Source organism: Oncorhynchus keta, unplaced genomic scaffold (assembly GCF_023373465.1).
Source record: "Oncorhynchus keta strain PuntledgeMale-10-30-2019 unplaced genomic scaffold, Oket_V2 Un_scaffold_4116_pilon_pilon, whole genome shotgun sequence".
Classification (NCBI taxonomy): domain Eukaryota; kingdom Metazoa; phylum Chordata; class Actinopteri; order Salmoniformes; family Salmonidae; genus Oncorhynchus; species Oncorhynchus keta.
This window is the reverse complement of record NW_026290933.1, coordinates 16,781-36,722: the sequence shown is the minus strand read 5'-3', so window position 1 is coordinate 36,722 and position 19,942 is coordinate 16,781. Positions and strand designations below refer to the sequence as shown.

General features: G+C 45.9%; 3 protein-coding genes across 56 annotated transcripts in view; 1 reads left to right on the top strand and 2 right to left on the bottom strand.

Moving 5' to 3' along the window:
* Window positions 1-4,563, top strand: part of LOC118381381 (formin-2-like) — a 175,471-nt gene extending 170,908 nt beyond the window's left edge. The window contains 3 exon segments of the mRNA XM_052516207.1: window positions 64-1,139; window positions 1,614-1,928; window positions 2,413-4,563. Coding sequence (XP_052372167.1) covers window positions 64-90 — 27 coding nt within the window. The 3' untranslated portion in view covers window positions 91-1,139; window positions 1,614-1,928; window positions 2,413-4,563.
* LOC127928804 (spore coat protein SP65-like) lies at window positions 555-2,584 on the bottom strand. 50 transcript variants are annotated; one of them, XM_052516187.1, is made up of 5 exons: window positions 2,417-2,576; window positions 2,330-2,374; window positions 1,618-1,932; window positions 829-1,143; window positions 555-648 (listed from the first exon to the last, which is right to left on the bottom strand). In XM_052516187.1, the coding sequence occupies exons 1-5, from the start codon at window positions 2,574-2,576 to the stop codon at window positions 578-580; spliced, it is 906 nt and encodes a 301-aa protein (XP_052372147.1). In that variant the 3' UTR covers window positions 555-577. The 50 variants fall into 50 exon arrangements, with proteins under 50 accessions (XP_052372147.1, XP_052372160.1, XP_052372153.1 ...); XM_052516200.1 differs by having other exon boundaries at window positions 874-1,143; XM_052516193.1 differs by having other exon boundaries at window positions 578-1,143; window positions 1,618-1,752; window positions 1,798-1,842; window positions 2,507-2,584.
* Window positions 4,564-4,661: 98 nt separating the features above from the next.
* LOC127928807 (gremlin-2-like) lies at window positions 4,662-19,667 on the bottom strand. 5 transcript variants are annotated; one of them, XM_052516204.1, is made up of 4 exons: window positions 16,447-16,531; window positions 12,197-12,318; window positions 6,276-7,778; window positions 4,662-5,422 (listed from the first exon to the last, which is right to left on the bottom strand). In XM_052516204.1, the coding sequence occupies exon 3, from the start codon at window positions 7,662-7,664 to the stop codon at window positions 7,161-7,163; it is 504 nt and encodes a 167-aa protein (XP_052372164.1). In that variant the 5' UTR covers window positions 7,665-7,778; window positions 12,197-12,318; window positions 16,447-16,531; the 3' UTR covers window positions 4,662-5,422; window positions 6,276-7,160. The 5 variants fall into 5 exon arrangements, with proteins under 5 accessions (XP_052372164.1, XP_052372163.1, XP_052372165.1 ...); XM_052516203.1 differs by lacking the exons at window positions 12,197-12,318; window positions 16,447-16,531 and adding an exon at window positions 19,627-19,667 and having other exon boundaries at window positions 6,276-7,665; XM_052516205.1 differs by lacking the exons at window positions 12,197-12,318; window positions 16,447-16,531 and adding an exon at window positions 12,319-12,412.
* Between the last annotated feature and the right edge of the window lie 275 nt (window positions 19,668-19,942).

Below are 19,942 nucleotides of genomic sequence, written 5' to 3'. Positions count from 1 at the left end.
GTCTTTATCACCGTTTTAAAGCCTGAAGAACATCTGAACATTTAACATATCGTTTTTCCACAGAAAGCCAAGCTGGGCATGAAGATTTAAGACCGGTGGACGCCTACGTTTACTGTAGAGAGAGACGAGGAACAACCACATTGGACTGCATGTACTACTACAGATGAATCACTTAGGCTTTAGAACGAGAACCAAAACGACACACTAGTCCCTATGTAGGGCACTACTTTAGACCGGGGTCCCATAGGGCTCTAGTCTAAAGTAGTGCACTACATAGGGAATAGGGTCCCATAGGGCTCTAGTCTAAAGTAGGGCACTACATAGGGATTAGGGTGCTGTTTGGGACATAAGATACTACTTCTTTTTTTTTTTGACTCCAAGCAGCTGTCAGTCTGTCCGTCTCCCGGTCCTCCTGCCTGCTCTATGGGACCGACTATGCAGGCTTCTGTTATTAGTTCATCAGACACACAAACACCAACATCCAATCAGAAAGAAGAGGGAAGCACCATGGGATCAGAGGTCACAGGATGTCATTATACCAGAACTATATTTATAGGATGACTTCCACAGGGACATACTAAAGCATACCTACTGTTGAGGTACCTGGAGCCATCTTCTCCACAGTCCTACCCCCTACTGTTGAGGTACCTGGAGCCATCTTCTCCACAGTCCTACCCCCTACTGTTGAGGTACCTGGAGCCATCTTCTCCACAGTCCTACCCCCTACTGTTGAGGTACCTGGAGCCATCTTCTCCACAGTCCTACCCCCTACTGTTGAGATACCTAGAGCCATCTTCTCCACAGTCCTACCCCCTACTGTTGAGATACCTGGAGCCATCTTCTCCACAGTCCTACCCCCTACTGTAGAGGTACCTGGAGCCATCTTCTCCACAGTCCTACCCCCTACTGTAGAGGTACCTGGAGCCATCTTCTCCACAGTCCTACCCCCTACTGTAGAGGTACCTGGAGCCATCTTCTCCACAGTCCTACCCCCTACTGTAGAGGTACCTGGAGCCATCTTCTCCACAGTCCTACCCCCTACTGTAGAGGTACCTGGAGCCATCTTCTCCACAGTCCTACCCCCTACTGTAGAGGTACCTGGAGCCATCTTCTCCACAGTCCTACCCCCTACTGTAGAGGTCCCTGGAGCCATCTTCTCCAGTCATACCCCCTACTGTAGAGGTCCCTGGAGCCATCTTCTCCACAGTCCTACCCCCTACTGTAGAGGTCCCTGGAGCCATCTTCTCCAGTCATACCCCTACTGTAGAGGTCCCTGGAGCCATCTTCTCCAGTCATACCCCCTACTGTAGAGGTCCCTGGAGCCATCTTCTCCACAGTCCTACCCCTACTGTAGAGGTCCCTGGAGCCATCTTCTCCAGTCCTACCCCCTACTGTAGAGGTCCCTGGAGCCATCTTCTCCACAGTCCTACGCCCGACTGTAGAGGTCCCTGGAGCCATCTTCTCCAGTCATACCCCCTACTGTAGAGGTCCCTGGAGCCATCTTCTCCAGTCCTACCCCTACTGTAGAGGTCCCTGGAGCCATCTTCCCACAGTCCTACCCCCGACTGTAGAGGTCCCTGAGCCATCTTCTCCAGTCATACCCCCCTGTTGAGGTACCTGGAGCCATCTTCTCCACAGTCCTACTCCCTACTGTTGAGGTACCTGGAGCCATCTTCTCCACAGTCCTACTCCCTACTGTTGAGGTACCTGGAGCCATCTTCTCCACAGTCCTACCCCCTACTGTAGAGGTACCTGGAGCCATCTTCTCCACAGTCCTACCCCCTACTGTAGAGGTACCTGGAGCCATCTTCTCCACAGTCCTACTCCCTACTGTAGAGGTACCTGGAGCCATCTTCTCCACAGTCCTACCCCCTACTGTAGAGGTACCTGGAGCCATCTTCTCCACAGTCCTACCCCCTACTGTAGAGGTCCCTGGAGCCATCTTCTCCAGTCATACCCCCTACTGTAGAGGTCCCTGGAGCCATCTTCTCCAGTCATACCCCCTACTGTAGAGGTCCCTGGAGCCATCTTCTCCACAGTCCTACCCCCGACTGTAGAGGTCCCTGGAGCCATCTTCTCCAGTCATACCCCCGACTGTAGAGGTCCCTGGAGCCATCTTCTCCACAGTCCTACCCCCGACTGTAGAGGTCCCTGGAGCCATCTTCTCCAGTCCTACCCCCGACTGTAGAGGTCCCTGGAGCCATCTTCTCCACAGTCCTACCCCCTACTGTAGAGGTCCCTGGAGCCATCTTCTCCACAGTCCTACCCCCGACTGTAGAGGTCCCTGGAGCCATCTTCTCCACAGTCCTACCCCCTACTGTAGAGGTACCTGGAGCCATCTTCTCCACAGTCCTACTCCCTACTGTAGAGGTCCCTGGAGCCATCTTCTCCAGTCATACCCCTACTGTAGAGGTACCTGGAGCCATCTTCTCCACAGTCCTACCCCCTACTGTAGAGGTACCTGGAGCCATCTTCTCCACAGTCCTACCCCCTACTGTAGAGGTACCTGGAGCCATCTTCTCCACAGTCCTACCCCCTACTGTAGAGGTACCTGGAGCCATCTTCTCCACAGTCATACCCCCGACTGTAGAGGTCCCTGGAGCCATCTTCTCCAGTCATACCCCCTACAGTACTGATCTGAAATGCCAAACATGTTACCTATTCAAGCTTATTCCCTATATAGTACACTACTGTTGACCAGAGTCCTATTCCCTATATAGTACACTACTGTTGACCAGAGTCCTATTCCCTATATAGAACACTACTGTTGACCAGAGTCCTATTCCCTATATAGAACACTACTGTTGACCAGAGCCCTATTCCCTATATAGTACACTACTGTTGACCAGAGTCCTATTCCCTATATAGAACACTACTGTTGACCAGAGCCCTATTCCCTATATAGTACACTACTGTTGACCAGAGTCCTATTCCCTATATAGAACACTACTGTTGACCAGAGCCCTATTCCCTATATAGAACACTACTGTTGACCAGAGCCCTATTCCCTATATAGAACACTACTGTTGACCAGAGCCCTATTCCCTATATAGTACACTACTGTTGAAGAGGGCCGATGCACCCTATTCCCTATATAGTACACTACTGTTGAACAGGGCCGATGCACCCTATTCCCTATATAGTACACTACTGTTGAACAGGGCACATGCACCCTATTCCCTATATAGTACACTACTGTTGAACAGGGCACATGCACCCTATTCCCTATATAGTACACTACTGTTGAACAGGGCACATGCACCCTATTCCCTATATAGTACACTACTGTTGAACAGGGCACATGCACCCTATTCCCTATATAGTACACTACTGTTGACCAGGACCTCTGCACTATATAGTACACTACTGTTGAACAGGGCCGATGCACCCTATTCCCTATATAGTACACTACTGTTGAACAGGGCACATGCACCCTATTCCCTATATAGTACACTACTGTTGACCAGGACCTCTGCACTATATAGTGTTCCATTTGGGATGCAGCCTCTGGCAGGTCACTGTCAACATGTTGATGTTCGGTGTTGTTGGTTTTAGGCCGTTGATCCCTTAGAGAGTAATTCACCCTTCTTAATCCCAAATGGATGGCAGCAACCAGTCGCCTGAATGTTCTCAACATGCATTTGAAATGAAACGTGGTATTAGGGGGGTTAAAAACCGAAAGAGCGTTACCCATGTTCTTTAGTCCAAGTCAATAATGGATCAGCTTAGCTGGGTGTTCTTACAGCAACATAATAACCTTGGTCTGTGTCCCAAACTGCTCCCTATTCCCTATTTAGTACCTTACTTTGGATTAGGGCCCATAGTAGTGGTCTATATAGGGAATAGGGAGCCGTTTGGCATACAGACATGATGCCCAACGTTGAGCTCAACTAGATTGTGTCCGACAGAGAAGAGCTCTCTGTATCCTTCCTGACCAGTAGAGAGGTCTAACCACAGGAGCTCTTATCTGATCACTGTTCACTCAGTCTAGACGACCAGCTGTAGAATAGACTTCTGGCATGTTTTACTCACTTAACAATGAAAACATCACTTCAAAGACATATTTCTACTCTTTATCGAGGAAAAATATATGCCAATTTTTGTGTAAAAAACCTGTAAATGTATAACTTATTCCCGTTTAATTTATCTGAAGTGATGTCCATGTGACTCGGTAAGAAGACATTTCTAATGTATGTGAGGACAGAGAGGGTTATGGGAAATGTAGTCTGTTGGTTTGACAAACATTTTGTTAATGTAATATAGTGAACAGTCCTAAAGAAATTGTTCATTTACATTGAAAAGTGCATTCAAATTATTGACTTGATTATTAAAAATAATATATTTAAAATGCTTTTATCAATGTAAGGTAGTATTGTATTCTTTGTGTAACATATTTTTGTAAAGATTTTTATTTTCTGTCCCCGCAGCATGTTAAATCATCATCCTGGAGTTGTTGGATAATGGTGTATTATTGTCAAATGTTGTTATTATGTTACTGGATCTCTGCTTGTTTCTGGGAGCAGCAATGTCATTTATCTACAATAAAAATGAATAAATTCAGCCTTTCTGTGGTTGGTCCATTTTGATTCTCTTTAGTTGAGAACAGCCTGTGGTTGGTCCATTTTGATTCTCTTTAGTTGAGAACAGCCTGTGGTTGGTCCATTTTGATTCTCTTTAGTTGAGAACAGCCTGTGGTTGGTCCATTTTGATTCTCTTTAGTTGAGAACAGCCTGTGGTTGGTCCATTTTGATTCTCTTTAGTTGAGAACAGCCTGTGGTTGGTCGATAAGAATATGAGTCTTCAGACTGAGTTGTTGTTTGCAGCAACTTTCATCTGAACTTTTTACAATACTGACGAAGTTTAAACAAAACACAATGAAAACACACTAAAAAAAACACATGAAACAAGTTTAACTTTGGTACAGATTTAGTATCATTTATTCATTTTTGTAAATATAAATGCTATTGTAATGTAACATTGTATTGATATAAATTCTCAAAATCTAATAATAATGTGATATTTATTTGTACAGAATGATATAATGCCTGTGAAACCCCCGGTCAGCTGTTACTGCAGTAGGTCTACTACTAACCCAGTCAGTCTCTATTGAAAACCCAGGTCAGCTGTTGCTGCAGTAGGTCTACTACTAACCCAGTCAGTCTCTATTCAACACCCTCCTACCCTCTGTGAAACCCCCGGTCAGCTGTTGCTGCAGTAGGTCTACTACTAACCCAGTCAGTCTCTATTCAACACCCTCCTACCCTCTGTGAAACCCCCGGTCAGCTGTTGCTGCAGTAGGTCTACTACTAACCCAGTCAGTCTCTATTCAACACCCTCCTACCCTCTGTGAAACCCCCGGTCAGCTGTTACTGCAGTAGGTCTACTACTAACCCAGTCAGTCTCTATTCAACACCCTCCTACCCTCTGTGAAACCCCGGTCAGCTGTTACTGCAGTAGGACTACTACTAACCCAGTCAGTCTCTATTCAACACCCTCCTACCCTCTGTGAAACCCCCGGTCAGCTGTTACTGCAGTAGGTCTACTACTAACCCAGTCAGTCTCTATTCAACACCCTCCTACCCTCTGTGAAACCCCCGGTCGGCTGTTGCTGCAGTAGGACCTTCTACTAACCCAGTCAGTCTCTATTGAAAACCCAGGTCGGCTGTTACTGCAGTAGGTCTTCTACTAACCCAGTCAGTCTCTATTGAAAACCCAGGTCGGCTGTTACTGCAGTAGGTCTTCTACTAACCCAGTCAGTCTCTATTCAACACCCTCCTACCCTCTGTGAAACCCCAGGTCAGCTGTTACTGCAGTAGGTCTACTACTAACCCAGTCAGTCTCTATTCAACACCCTCCTACCCTCTGTGAAACCCCAGGTCAGCTGTTACTGCAGTAGGTCTACTACTAACCCAGTCAGTCTCTATTCAACACCCTCCTACCCTCTGAAACCCCAGGTCAGCTGTTGCTGCAGTAGGTCTACTACTAACCCAGTCAGTCTCTATTCAACACCCTCCTACCCTCTGTGAAACCCCAGGTCAGCTGTTGCTGCAGTAGGTCTACTACTAACCCAGTCAGTCTCTATTCAACACCCTCCTACCCTCTGTGAAACCCCAGGTCAGCTGTTACTGCAGTAGGTCTACTACTAACCCAGTCAGTCTCTATTCAACACCCTCCTACCCTCTGAAACCCCAGGTCAGCTGTTACTGCAGTAGGTCTACTACTAACCCAGTCAGTCTACTACTAACCCAGTCAGTCTCTATTCAACACCCTCCTACCCTCTGAAACCCCAGGTCAGCTGTTACTGCAGTAGGTCTACTACTAACCCAGTCAGTCTCTATTCAACACCCTCCTACCCTCTGTGAAACCCCAGGTCAGCTGTTACTGCAGTAGGTCTACTACTAACCCAGTCAGTCTCTATTCAACAACCTCTCTACCAGAGTCCCTCTGTGGAATATGGTCATATCCATTAGGACACACATTAGAAACACATAAGAAACACATTAGAAACACATTTTGAAGTTGAAAATTTGCATTTTGTATTGGACAAGTCCCTTTTTGTTTCAGTCAGTTTTCTCCCATTTGAATACGACCCCCCCCCTCTCCGACAGGCTGAGGAGACCTGTGGTCCAGGTACGTCTGTTTCTGCAGAGACGGTAGAGGAAGTGAGGTGTCTCACTCTGCTTTTTTTCCCCCCCGGGTTCATATACAGTCAATGAACTAAGTAGACCAGACCCAGCTGCTATCACATTGTTGTCTATTGGAAAGGCACTTCCTTAAGCAGTCTGGAATTGTGACCATTTTCTGTTTTAAACGGTAAACCCACCTGAGTAAGAAATCTTCATTTATCCACCATCTTTGAACTACAGAGTGTATGGGTTTAATTGGTCTGGGTTGTAGAAATGTCTGTTTGTCTCATATAGAGTGCTTGGTATGATCAACACAGAGCTGCTCCATAGAAACATCCGTCATGCTCAGTACTTCTAAAGAGAGTGGGCCCCTTCAGCTTTTATGTATTCATTCTATGTGCCGTCAGTAAAAATGCATGTCCTGACCCTCCATGTACTCGAGTCTTGTACAAACTGTCTCCTGTGAGGTGAGCGGACAATCTGGACAGTATCTAGGGATTGTCCAAGATGATAAAAGAGAGAGAGAGACGAGTATCACCGCTTCCCAGGGTCACCGACGGAGACCGATATACAGCGACACCGTTTGACTCTCTGGATCTTGCGGTGCCGGAAGGGCGGCTGGAGGTCGGGACAGTCCAGCTCTACGGTCAGCGTGGTGAAACGCTGCGGCCGGCAGAAAGCACAGGACCGGAAAGACTCCTGCTCCGTCTTAACGTGTCGTGGGATATAGAAGGAGTTACACTGTCCGTAGCAGAACCTGTTGATGACGGTACGACTCAGACAGCCCTCCTCGCTCACCGTCTGACGCAGCGGCTGGGTCTTGCACCAGTCACTCTTCAGGTACTTCCTCTCTGTGATGACCAGCGCTTCCTGGCTGGAGGCAAGTATTTCCTGTTTACGGGTGCGTTTGTCAGAGGTGTTGCCGTTCCCTTTGAAAGGGTTGGGGATGGAGCCTTGGAGGCGGGTCTTGCGGGTGTCGCCGCCCACCAGGCACAGGACGCCTGCAAGCAGGATTGACAGAACAAACTGTCTGTACATCCTGACAGAGAGAGAAGAGGAGAGGTTAGAACAAACTACCTGAACATCCTGACAGAGGTTAGAACAAACTACCTGAACATCCTGACAGAGAGAGGAGAGGTTAGAACAAACTACCTGAACATCCTGACAGAGAGGAGAGGAGAGGTTAGAACAAACTACCTGTACATCCTGACAGAGAGAGAAGAGGAGAGGTTAGAACAAACTACCTGTATATCCTGACAGAGAGAGGAGAGGTTAGAACAAACTACCTGAACATCCTGACAGAGAGGAGAGGTTAGAACAAACTACCTGTACATCCTGACAGAGAGAGGAGAGGTTAGAACAAACTACCTGTACATCCTGACAGAGAGAGAGAGGTTAGAACAAACTACCTGTACATCCTGACAGAGAGAGGAGAGGTTAGAACAAACTACCTGTACATCCTGACAGAGAGAGGAGAGGTTAGAACAAACTACCTGAACATCCTGACAGAGAGGAGAGAGTTAGAACAAACTACCTGAACATCCTGACAGAGAGAGGAGAGGTTAGAACAAACTACCTGTACATCCTGACAGAGAGAGGAGAGGTTAGAACAAACTACCTGTACATCCTGACAGAGAGGTTAGAACAAACTACCTGTACATCCTGACAGAGAGAGGAGAGGTTAGAACAAACTACCTGTACATCCTGACAGAGAGAGGAGAGGTTAGAACAAACTACCTGAACATCCTGACAGAGAGGTTAGAACAAACTACCTGTACATCCTGACAGAGAGAGGAGAGGTTAGAACAAACTACCTGAACATCCTGACAGAGAGGTTAGAACAAACTACCTGAACATCCTGACAGAGAGGTTAGAACAAACTACCTGAACATCCTGACAGAGAGATGATAGGTTAGAACAAACTACATGTACATCCTGACAGAGAGGAGAGGTTAGAACAAACTACCTGTACATCCTGACAGAGAGAGAGAGGTTAGAACAAACTACCTGAACATCCTGACAGAGAGAGGAGAGGTTAGAACAAACTACCTGTACATCCTGACAGAGAGAGAGGAGTTAGAACAAACTACCTGAACATCCTGACAGAGAGAGGGGAGAGGTTAGAACAAACTACCTGTACATCCTGACAGAGAGGAGAGGTTAGAACAAACTACCTGTACATCCTGACAGAGAGAGGAGAGGTTAGAACAAACTACCTGTACATCCTGACAGAGAGAGGAGAGGAGAGGTTAGAACAAACTACCTGAACATCCTGACAGAGAGAGGAGAGGAGAGGTTAGAACAAACTACCTGTACATCCTGACAGAGAGAGAGAGGAGAGGTTAGAACAAACTACCTGTACATCCTGACAGAGAGGAGAGGTTAGAACAAACTACCTGTACATCCTGACAGAGAGAGGAGAGGTTAGAACAAACTACCTGTACATCCTGACAGAGAGAGAGAGAGAGGTTAGAACAAACTACCTGAACATCCTGACAGAGAGGGGAGGTTAGAACAAACTACCTGTACATCCTGACAGAGAGAGGAGAGGAGAGGTTAGAACAAACTACCTGAACATCCTGACAGAGAGAGGAGAGGTTAGAACAAACTACCTGTACATCCTGACAGAGAGAGGAGAGAGAGGTTAGAACAAACTACCTGTACATCCTGACAGAGAGGTTAGAACAAACTACCTGAACATCCTGGCAGAGAGGTTGGAACAAACTACCTGTACATCCTGACAGAGAGAGGAGAGGAGAGATTAGAACAAACTACCTGAACATCCTGACAGAGAGGTTAGAACAAACTACCTGTACATCCTGACAGAGAGGTTAGAACAAACTACCTGTACATCCTGACAGAGAGAGGAGAGGTTAGAACAAACTACCTGTACATCCTGACAGAGAGGTTAGAACAAACTACCTGTACATCCTGACAGAGAGAGGAGAGGTTAGAACAAACTACCTGTACATCCTGACAGAGAGAGGAGAGGTTAGAACAAACTACCTGAACATCCTGACAGAGAGAGGAGAGGTTAGAACAAACTACCTGTACATCCTGACAGAGAGAGGAGAGGTTAGAACAAACTACCTGTATATCCTGACAGAGAGAGGAGAGGTTAGAACAAACTACCTGAACATCCTGACAGAGAGAGGAGAGGAGAGGTTAGAACAAACTACCTGAACATCCTGACAGAGAGGAGAGGTTAGAACAAACTACCTGTACATCCTGACAGAGAGAGGAGAGGTTAGAACAAACTACCTGAACATCCTGACAGAGAGAGGAGAGGTTAGAACAAACTACCTGTACATCCTGACAGAGAGAGGAGAGGTTAGAACAAACTACCTGTACATCCTGACAGAGAGAGATGTTAGAACAAACTACCTGTACATCCTGACAGAGAGAGGAGAGGTTAGAACAAACTACCTGAACATCCTGACAGAGAGGAGAGGTTAGAACAAACTACCTGTACATCCTGACAGAGAGAGGAGAGGTTAGAACAAACTACCTGTACATCCTGACAGAGAGAGGAGAGGAGAGATTAGAACAAACTACCTGTACATCCTGACAGAGAGAGGAGAGGAGAGATTAGAACAAACTACCTGTACATCCTGACAGAGAGGAGAGGAGAGGTTAGAACAAACTACCTGTACATCCTGACAGAGAGAGATGTTAGAACAAACTACCTGTACATCCTGACAGAGAGAGGAGAGGTTAGAACAAACTACCTGAACATCCTGACAGAGAGGAGAGGTTAGAACAAACTACCTGTACATCCTGACAGAGAGAGAGAGGTTAGAACAAACTACCAGTACATCCTGACAGAGAGAGGTTAGAACAAACTACCTGTACATCCTGACAGAGAGAGGAGAGGAGAGGTTAGAACAAACTACCTGTACATCCTGACAGAGAGAGAGAGGTTAGAACAAACTACCTGTACATCCTGACAGAGAGGAGAGGTTAGAACAAACTACCTGTACATCCTGACAGAGAGGAGAGGTTAGAACAAACTACCTGAACATCCTGACAGAGAGGTTAGAACAAACTACCTGTACATCCTGACAGAGAGAGAGGAGAGGTTAGAACAAACTACCTGTACATCCTGACAGAGAGAGGAGATGTTAGAACAAACTACCTGTACATCCTGACAGAGAGAGGAGAGGTTAGAACAAACTACCTGTACATCCTGACAGAGAGAGGAGAGGTTAGAACAAACTACCTGTACATCCTGACAGAGGTTAGAACAAACTACCTGTACATCCTGACAGAGAGAGGAGAGGAGAGGTTAGAACAAACTACCTGTACATCCTGACAGAGAGAGGAGAGGTTAGAACAAACTACCTGAACATCCTGACAGAGAGAGGAGAGGAGAGGAGAGGTTATAACAAACTACCTGAACATCCTGACAGAGAGAGGAGAGTTTAGAACAAACTACCTGTACATCCTGACAGAGAGGAGAGGTTAGAACAAACTACCTGTATATCCTGACAGAGAGGAGAGGTTAGAACAAACTACCTGAACATCCTGACAGAGAGGTTAGAACAAACTACCTGTACATCCTGACAGAGAGAGGAGAGGAGAGGAGAGGTTAGAACAAACTACCTGTACATCCTGACAGAGAGAGGAGAGGTTAGAACAAACTACCTGTACATCCTGACAGAGAGGAGAGGTTAGAACAAACTACCTGTACATCCTGACAGAGAGGAGAGGTTAGGACAAACTACCTGAACATCCTGACAGAGAGGTTAGAACAAACTACCTGTACATCCTGACAGAGAGAGGAGAGGTTAGAACAAACTACCTGAACATCCTGACAGAGAGAGGAGAGGTTAGAACAAACTACCTGAACATCCTGACAGAGAGGTTAGAACAAACTACCTGTACATCCTGACAGAGAGAGGAGAGGTTAGAACAAACTACATGTACATCCTGACAGAGAGGAGAGGTTAGAACAAACTACCTGTACATCCTGACAGAGAGAGGAGAGGTTAGAACAAACTACCTGAACATCCTGACAGAGAGAGAGGTTAGAACAAACTACCTGAACATCCTGACAGAGAGGAGAGGTTAGAACAAACTACCTGAACATCCTGACAGAGAGGTAAGAACAAACTACCTGAACATCCTGACAGAGAGGTTAGAACAAACTACCTGTACATCCTGACAGAGAGGAGAGGTTAGAACAAACTACCTGTACATCCTGACAGAGAGAGGAGAGGTTAGAACAAACTACCTAAACATCCTGACAGAGAGAGGAGAGGAGAGATTAGAACAAACTACCTGTACATCCTGACAGAGAGGAGAGGTTAGAACAAACTACCTGTACATCCTGACAGAGAGGTTAGAACAAACTACCTGAACATCCTGACAGAGAGAGGAGAGGTTAGAACAAACTACCTGTACATCCTGACAGAGAGAGGAGAGGTTAGAACAAACTACCTGTACATCCTGACAGAGAGAGGAGAGGTTAGAACAAACTACCTGTACATCCTGACAGAGAGAGGAGAGGTTAGAACAAACTACCTGTACATCCTGACAGAGAGAGGAGAGGAGAGGTTAGAACAAACTACCTGTACATCCTGACAGAGAGAGGAGAGGAGAGGTTAGAACAAACTACCTGTACATCCTGACAGAGAGAGGAGAGGTTAGAACAAACTACCTGAACATCCTGACAGAGGTTAGAACAAACTACCTGTACATCCTGACAGAGAGAGGAGAGGAGAGGTTAGAACAAACTACCTGTACATCCTGACAGAGAGAGGAGAGGTTAGAACAAACTACCTGAACATCCTGACAGAGAGGTTAGAACAAACTACCTGTACATCCTGACAGAGAGAGATGTTAGAACAAACTACCTGTACATCCTGACAGAGGTTAGAACAAACTACCTGTACATCCTGACAGAGAGAGGAGAGGAGAGGTTAGAACAAACTACCTGTACATCCTGACAGAGGTTAGAACAAACTACCTGAACATCCTGACAGAGAGAGGAGAGGTTAGAACAAACTACCTGTACATCCTGACAGAGAGGAGAGGAGAGGTTAGAACAAACTACCTGTACATCCTGACAGAGAGAGGAGAGGTTAGAACAAACTACCTGTACATCCTGACAGAGAGAGGAGAGGTTAGAACAAACTACCTGAACATCCTGACAGAGAGGTTAGAACAAACTACCTGAACATCCTGACAGAGAGAGGAGAGGTTAGAACAAACTACCTGAACATCCTGACAGAGAGAGGAGAGGAGAGGTTAGAACAAACTACCTGAACATCCTGACAGAGAGAGGAGAGGAGAGATTAGAACAAACTACCTGTACATCCTGACAGAGAGGAGAGGTTAGAACAAACTACCTGAACATCCTGACAGAGAGGTTAGAACAAACTACCTGAACATCCTGACAGAGAGAGGAGAGGAGAGGTTAGAACAAACTACCTGTACATCCTGACAGAGAGGAGAGGAGAGGTTAGAACAAACTACCTGTACATCCTGACAGAGAGGAGAGGAGAGGTTAGAACAAACTACCTGTACATCCTGACAGAGAGAGGAGAGGAGAGGAGAGTTAGAACAAACTACCTGTACATCCTGACAGAGAGAGGAGATGTTAGAACAAACTACCTGTACATCCTGACAGAGAGAGGAGAGGAGAGGAGAGGTTAGAACAAACTACCTGTACATCCTGACAGAGAGAGGAGATGTTAGAACAAACTACCTGTACATCCTGACAGAGAGAGGAGAGGAGAGGAGAGTTAGAACAAACTACCTGTACATCCTGACAGAGAGAGGAGAGGTTAGAACAAACTACCTGAACATCCTGACAGAGAGGTTAGAACAAACTACCTGTACATCCTGACAGAGAGGTTAGAACAAACTACCTGTACATCCTGACAGAGAGAGGAGAGGTTAGAACAAACTACCTGTACATCCTGACAGAGAGAGGAGAGGTTAGAACAAACTACCTGTACATCCTGACAGAGAGGAGAGGTTAGAACAAACTACCTGTACATCCTGACAGAGAGAGGAGGAGAGGTTAGAACAAACTGCCTGAACATCCTGACAGAGAGAGGAGAGGAGAGATTAGAACAAACTACCTGTACATCCTGACAGAGAGGAGAGGTTAGAACAAACTACCTGAACATCCTGACAGAGAGGTTAGAACAAACTACCTGCACATCCTGACAGAGAGAGGAGAGATTAGAACAAACTACCTGAACATCCTGACAGAGAGGTTAGAACAAACTACCTGAACATCCTGACAGAGAGGTTAGAACAAACTACCTGTACATCCTGACAGAGAGAGGAGAGGTTAGAACAAACTACCTGTACATCCTGACAGAGAGGTTAGAACAAACTACCTGTACATCCTGACAGAGAGAGGAGAGGTTAGAACAAACTACCTGTACATCCTGACAGAGAGGAGAGGTTAGAACAAACTACCTGTACATCCTGACAGAGAGAGGAGAGGAGAGGTTAGAACAAACTACCTGTACATCCTGACAGAGAGAGGAGAGGAGAGGTTAGAACAAACTACCTGTACATCCTGACAGAGAGAGGAGAGGTTAGAACAAACTACCTGTACATCCTGACAGAGAGGTTAGAACAAACTACCTGTACATCCTGACAGAGAGAGGAGAGGTTAGAACAAACTACCTGAACATCCTGGCAGAGAGGTTAGAACAAACTACCTGTACATCCTGAAAGAGAGGAGAGGTTAGAACAAACTACCTGTACATCCTGACAGAGAGAGGAGAGGTTAGAACAAACTACCTGAACATCCTGACAGAGAGAGTTAGAACAAACTACCTGTACATCCTGACAGAGAGATGTTAGAACAAACTACCTGTACATCCTGACAGAGAGGAGAGGTTAGAACAAACTACCTGTACATCCTGACAGAGAGAGGAGAGGTTAGAACAAACTACCTGTACATCCTGACAGAGAGAGAGAGGAGAGGTTAGAACAAACTACCTGTACATCCTGACAGAGAGAGGAGAGGTTAGAACAAACTACCTGTACATCCTGACAGAGAGAGAGAGGTTAGAACAAACTACCTGTACATCCTGACAGAGAGGAGAGGAGAGGTTAGAACAAACTACCTGTACATCCTGACAGAGAGAGGAGAGGTTAGAACAAACTACCTGTACATCCTGACAGAGAGAGGAGAGGTTAGAACAAACTACCTGAACATCCTGACAGAGAGGAGAGGAGAGATTAGAACAAACTACCTGTACATCCTGACAGAGAGAGGAGAGATTAGAACAAACTACCTGTACATCCTGACAGAGAGAGGAGAGATTAGAACAACCTACCTGTACATCCTGACAGAGAGAGGAGAGGAGAGGTTAGAACAAACTACCTGAACATCCTGACAGAGAGGTTAGAACAAACTACCTGAACATCCTGACAGAGAGAGGAGAGGAGAGGTTAGAACAAACTGCCTGAACATCCTGACAGAGAGAGGAGAGGTTAGAACAAACTGCCTGAACATCCTGACAGAGAGGTTAGAACAAACTACCTGTACATCCTGACAGAGAGGTTAGAACAAACTACCTGTACATCCTGACAGAGAGGAGAGGTTAGAACAAACTACCTGAACATCCTGACAGAGAGAGGAGAGGTTAGAACAAACTACCTGAACATCCTGACAGAGAGAGGAGAGGTTAGAACAAACTACCTGTACATCCTGACAGAGAGAGGAGAGGTTAGAACAAACTACCTGTACATCCTGACAGAGAGAGGAGAGGTTAGAACAAACTACCTGTACATCCTGACAGAGAGGAGGTTAGAACAAACTACCTGTATATCCTGACAGAGAGAGGAGAGGTTAGAACAAACTACCTGTACATCCTGACAGAGAGAGGAGAGGTTAGAACAAACTACCTGTACATCCTGACAGAGAGGTTAGAACAAACTACCTGTACATCCTGACAGAGAGAGGAGAGGTTAGAACAAACTACCTGTACATCCTGACAGAGAGGTTAGAACAAACTACCTGTACATCCTGACAGAGAGGTTAGAACAAACTACCTGAACATCCTGACAGAGAGAGGAGAGGTTAGAACAAACTACCTGTACATCCTGACAGAGAGGAGAGGTTAGAACAAACTACCTTTACATCCTGACAGAGAGAGGAGAGGTTAGAACAAACTACCTGTACATCCTGACAGAGAGAGGAGAGGTTAGAACAAACTACCTGTATATCCTGACAGAGAGAGGAGAGGTTAGAACAAACTACCTGTACATCCTGACAGAGAGGTCAGAACAAACTACCTGTACATCCTGACAGAGAGAGGAGAGGTTAGAACAAACTACCTGTACATCCTGACAGAGAGGTTAGAACAAACTACCTGAACATCCTGACAGAGAGGTTAGAACAAACTACCTGTACATCCTGACAGAGAGAGGAGAGGTTAGAACAAACTACCTGCATATCCTGACAGAGAGAGGAGAGGTTAGAACAAACTACCTGTACATCCTGACAGAGAGGTCAGAACAAACTACCTGTACATCCTGACATAGAGAGGAGAGGTTAGAACAAACTACCTGAACATCCTGGCAGAGAGGTTGGAACAAACTACCTGTACATCCTGACAGAGAGAGGAGAGGTTAGAACAAACTACCTGAACATCCTGACAGAGAGAGGAGAGGTTAGAACAAACTACCTGTACATCCTGACAGAGAGGTTAGAACAAACTACCTGTACATCCTGACAGAGAGAGGAGAGGTTAGAACAAACTACCTGTACATCCTGACAGAGAGAGGAGAGGTTAGAACAAACTACCTGAACATCCTGACAGAGAGAGGAGAGGTTAGAACAAACTACCTGTACATCCTGACAGAGAGAGGAGAGGTTAGAACAAACTACCTGTACATCCTGACAGAGAGGAGAGGAGAGGTTAGAACAAACTACCTGTACATCCTGACAGAGAGAGGAGAGGTTAGAACAAACTACCTGTACATCCTGACAGAGAGGTTAGAACAAACTACCTGTACATCCTGACAGAGAGAGGAGAGGTTAGAACAAACTACCTGTACATCCTGACAGAGAGAGGAGAGGTTAGAACAAACTACCTGTACATCCTGACAGAGAGAGGAGAGGTTAGAACAAACTACCTGTATATCCTGACAGAGGTTAGAACAAACTACCTGAACATCCTGACAGAGAGAGGAGAGGTTAGAACAAACTACCTGAACATCCTGACAGAGAGGTTAGAACAAACTACCTGAACATCCTGACAGAGAGGTTAGAACAAACTACCTGTACATCCTGACAGAGAGGAGAGGTTAGAACAAACTACCTGTACATCCTGACAGAGAGAGGAGAGGTTAGAACAAACTACCTGAACATCCTGGCAGAGAGGTTAGAACAAACTACCTGTACATCCTGAAAGAGAGGAGAGGTTAGAACAAACTACCTGTACATCCTGACAGAGAGAGGAGAGGTTAGAACAAACTACCTGTATATCCTGACAGAGAGAGGAGAGGTTAGAACAAACTACCTGAACATCCTGACAGAGAGGAGAGGTTAGAACAAACTACCTGTACATCCTGACAGAGAGAGGAGAGGTTAGAACAAACTACCTGTACATCCTGACAGAGAGAGATGTTAGAACAAACTACCTGTACATCCTGACAGAGAGAGGAGAGGTTAGAACAAACTACCTGAACATCCTGACAGAGAGGAGAGGTTAGAACAAACTACCTGTACATCCTGACAGAGAGAGGAGAGGTTAGAACAAACTACCTGTACATCCTGACAGAGAGAGGAGAGGTTAGAACAAACTACCTGTACATCCTGACAGAGAGAGGAGAGGTTAGAACAAACTACCTGTACATCCTGACAGAGAGGTTAGAACAAACTACCTGTACATCCTGACAGAGAGAGGAGAGGTTAGAACAAACTACCTGTACATCCTGACAGAGAGAGGAGAGGTTAGAACAAACTACCTGAACATCCTGACAGAGAGGTTAGAACAAACTACCTGTACATCCTGACAGAGAGAGGAGAGGTTAGAACAAACTACCTGAACATCCTGACAGAGAGGTTAGAACAAACTACCTGAACATCCTGACAGAGAGGTTAGAACAAACTACCTGTACATCCTGACAGAGAGGAGAGGTTAGAACAAACTACCTGTACATCCTGACAGAGAGGAGAGGTTAGAACAAACTACCTGAACATCCTGACAGAGAGAGAGAGGAGAGGTTAGAACAAACTACCTGAACATCCTGACAGAGAGGAGAGGTTAGAACAAACTACCTGTACATCCTGACAGAGAGAGGAGAGGTTAGAACAAACTACCTGTACATCCTGACAGAGAGAGAGAGGTTAGAACAAACTACCTGAACATCCTGACAGAGAGAGGAGAGGTTAGAACAAACTACCTGTACATCCTGACAGAGAGAGGAGAGGTTAGAACAAACTACCTGTACATCCTGACAGAGAGAGATGTTAGAACAAACTACCTGTACATCCTGACAGAGAGGAGAGGTTAGAACAAACTACCTGTACATCCTGACAGAGAGAGGAGAGGTTAGAACAAACTACCTGTACATCCTGACAGAGAGAGGAGAGGTTAGAACAAACTACCTGTACATCCTGACAGAGAGAGGAGAGGTTAGAACAAACTACCTGTACATCCTGACAGAGAGAGGAGAGGAGAGGTTAGAACAAACTACCTGTACATCCTGACAGAGAGAGGAGAGGAGAGGTTAGAACAAACTACCTGTACATCCTGACAGAGAGAGGAGAGGAGAGGTTAGAACAAACTACCTGTACATCCTGACAGAGAGAGGAGAGGTTAGAACAAACTACCTGTACATCCTGACAGAGAGAGATGTTAGAACAAACTACCTGTACATCCTGACAGAGAGAGGAGAGGTTAGAACAAACTACCTGAACATCCTGACAGAGAGGAGAGGTTAGAACAAACTACCTGTACATCCTGACAGAGAGAGGAGAGGTTAGAACAAACTACCTGTACATCCTGACAGAGAGGTTAGAACAAACTACCTGTACATCCTGACAGAGAGAGGAGAGGTTAGAACAAACTACCTGAACATCCTGGCAGAGAGGTTAGAACAAACTACCTGTACATCCTGACAGAGAGAGGAGAGGTTAGAACAAACTACCTGTACATCCTGACAGAGAGAGGAGAGGTTAGAACAAACTACCTGTACATCCTGACAGAGAGAGGAGAGGTTAGAACAAACTACCTGTACATCCTGACAGAGAGGAGAGGTTAGAACAAACTACCTGTACATCCTGACAGAGAGAGGAGAGGTTAGAACAAACTACCTGTACATCCTGACAGAGAGAGGAGAGGTTAGAACAAACTACCTGTACATCCTGACAGAGAGAGGAGAGGTTAGAACAAACTACCTGTACATCCTGACAGAGAGAGGAGAGGTTAGAACAAACTACCTGAACATCCTGACAGAGAGAGGAGAGGTTAGAACAAACTACCTGTACATCCTGACAGAGAGAGGAGAGGTTAGAACAAACTACCTGTACATCCTGACAGAGAGAGAGGTTAGAACAAACTACCTGTACATCCTGACAGAGAGAGGAGAGGTTAGAACAAACTACCTGTACATCCTGACAGAGAGGAGAGTTAGAACAAACTACCTGTACATCCTGACAGAGAGAGGAGAGGTTAGAACAAACTACCTGTACATCCTGACAGAGAGAGAGAGAGGAGAGGTTAGAACAAACTACCTGTACATCCTGACAGAGAGAGGAGAGAGGTTAGAACAAACTACCTGTACATCCTGACAGAGAGAGGAGAGGAGAGGTTAGAACAAACTACCTGTACATCCTGACAGAGAGGTTAGAACAAACTACCTGTACATCCTGACAGAGAGAGGAGAGGTTAGAACAAACTACCTGAACATCCTGGCAGAGAGGTTAGAACAAACTACCTGTACATCCTGAAAGAGAGGAGAGGTTAGAACAAACTACCTGTACATCCTGACATAGAGAGGAGAGGTTAGAACAAACTACCTGAACATCCTGGCAGAGAGGTTGGAACAAACTACCTGTACATCCTGACAGAGAGAGGAGAGGAGAGATTAGAACAAACTACCTGTACATCCTGACAGAGAGAGGAGAGGTTAGAACAAACTACCTGTACATCCTGACAGAGAGAGGAGAGGTTAGAACAAACTACCTGTACATCCTGACAGAGAGAGGAGAGGTTAGAACAAACTACCTGTACATCCTGACAGAGAGAGGAGAGGTTAGAACAAACTACCTGTACATCCTGACAGAGAGAGGAGAGGTTAGAACAAACTACCTGTACATCCTGACAGAGAGAGGA

Excerpts from the sequence above, each read along its gene's own strand:
- LOC127928804 (XM_052516149.1), bottom strand. The coding sequence starts at position 2,576 with ATGACTGTGGAGAAGATGGCTCCAGGTACCTCTACAGTAGGGGGTAGG. Across the intron at positions 1,933-2,329 it reads TGTGGAGAAGATGGCTCCAG|GGACCTCTACAGTAGGGGGT; the intron begins GTACCTCTACAG and ends AGATGGCTCCAG. Across the intron at positions 1,144-1,617 it reads TGTGGAGAAGATGGCTCCAG|GGACCTCTACAGTAGGGGGT; the intron begins GTACCTCAACAG and ends AGATGGCTCCAG.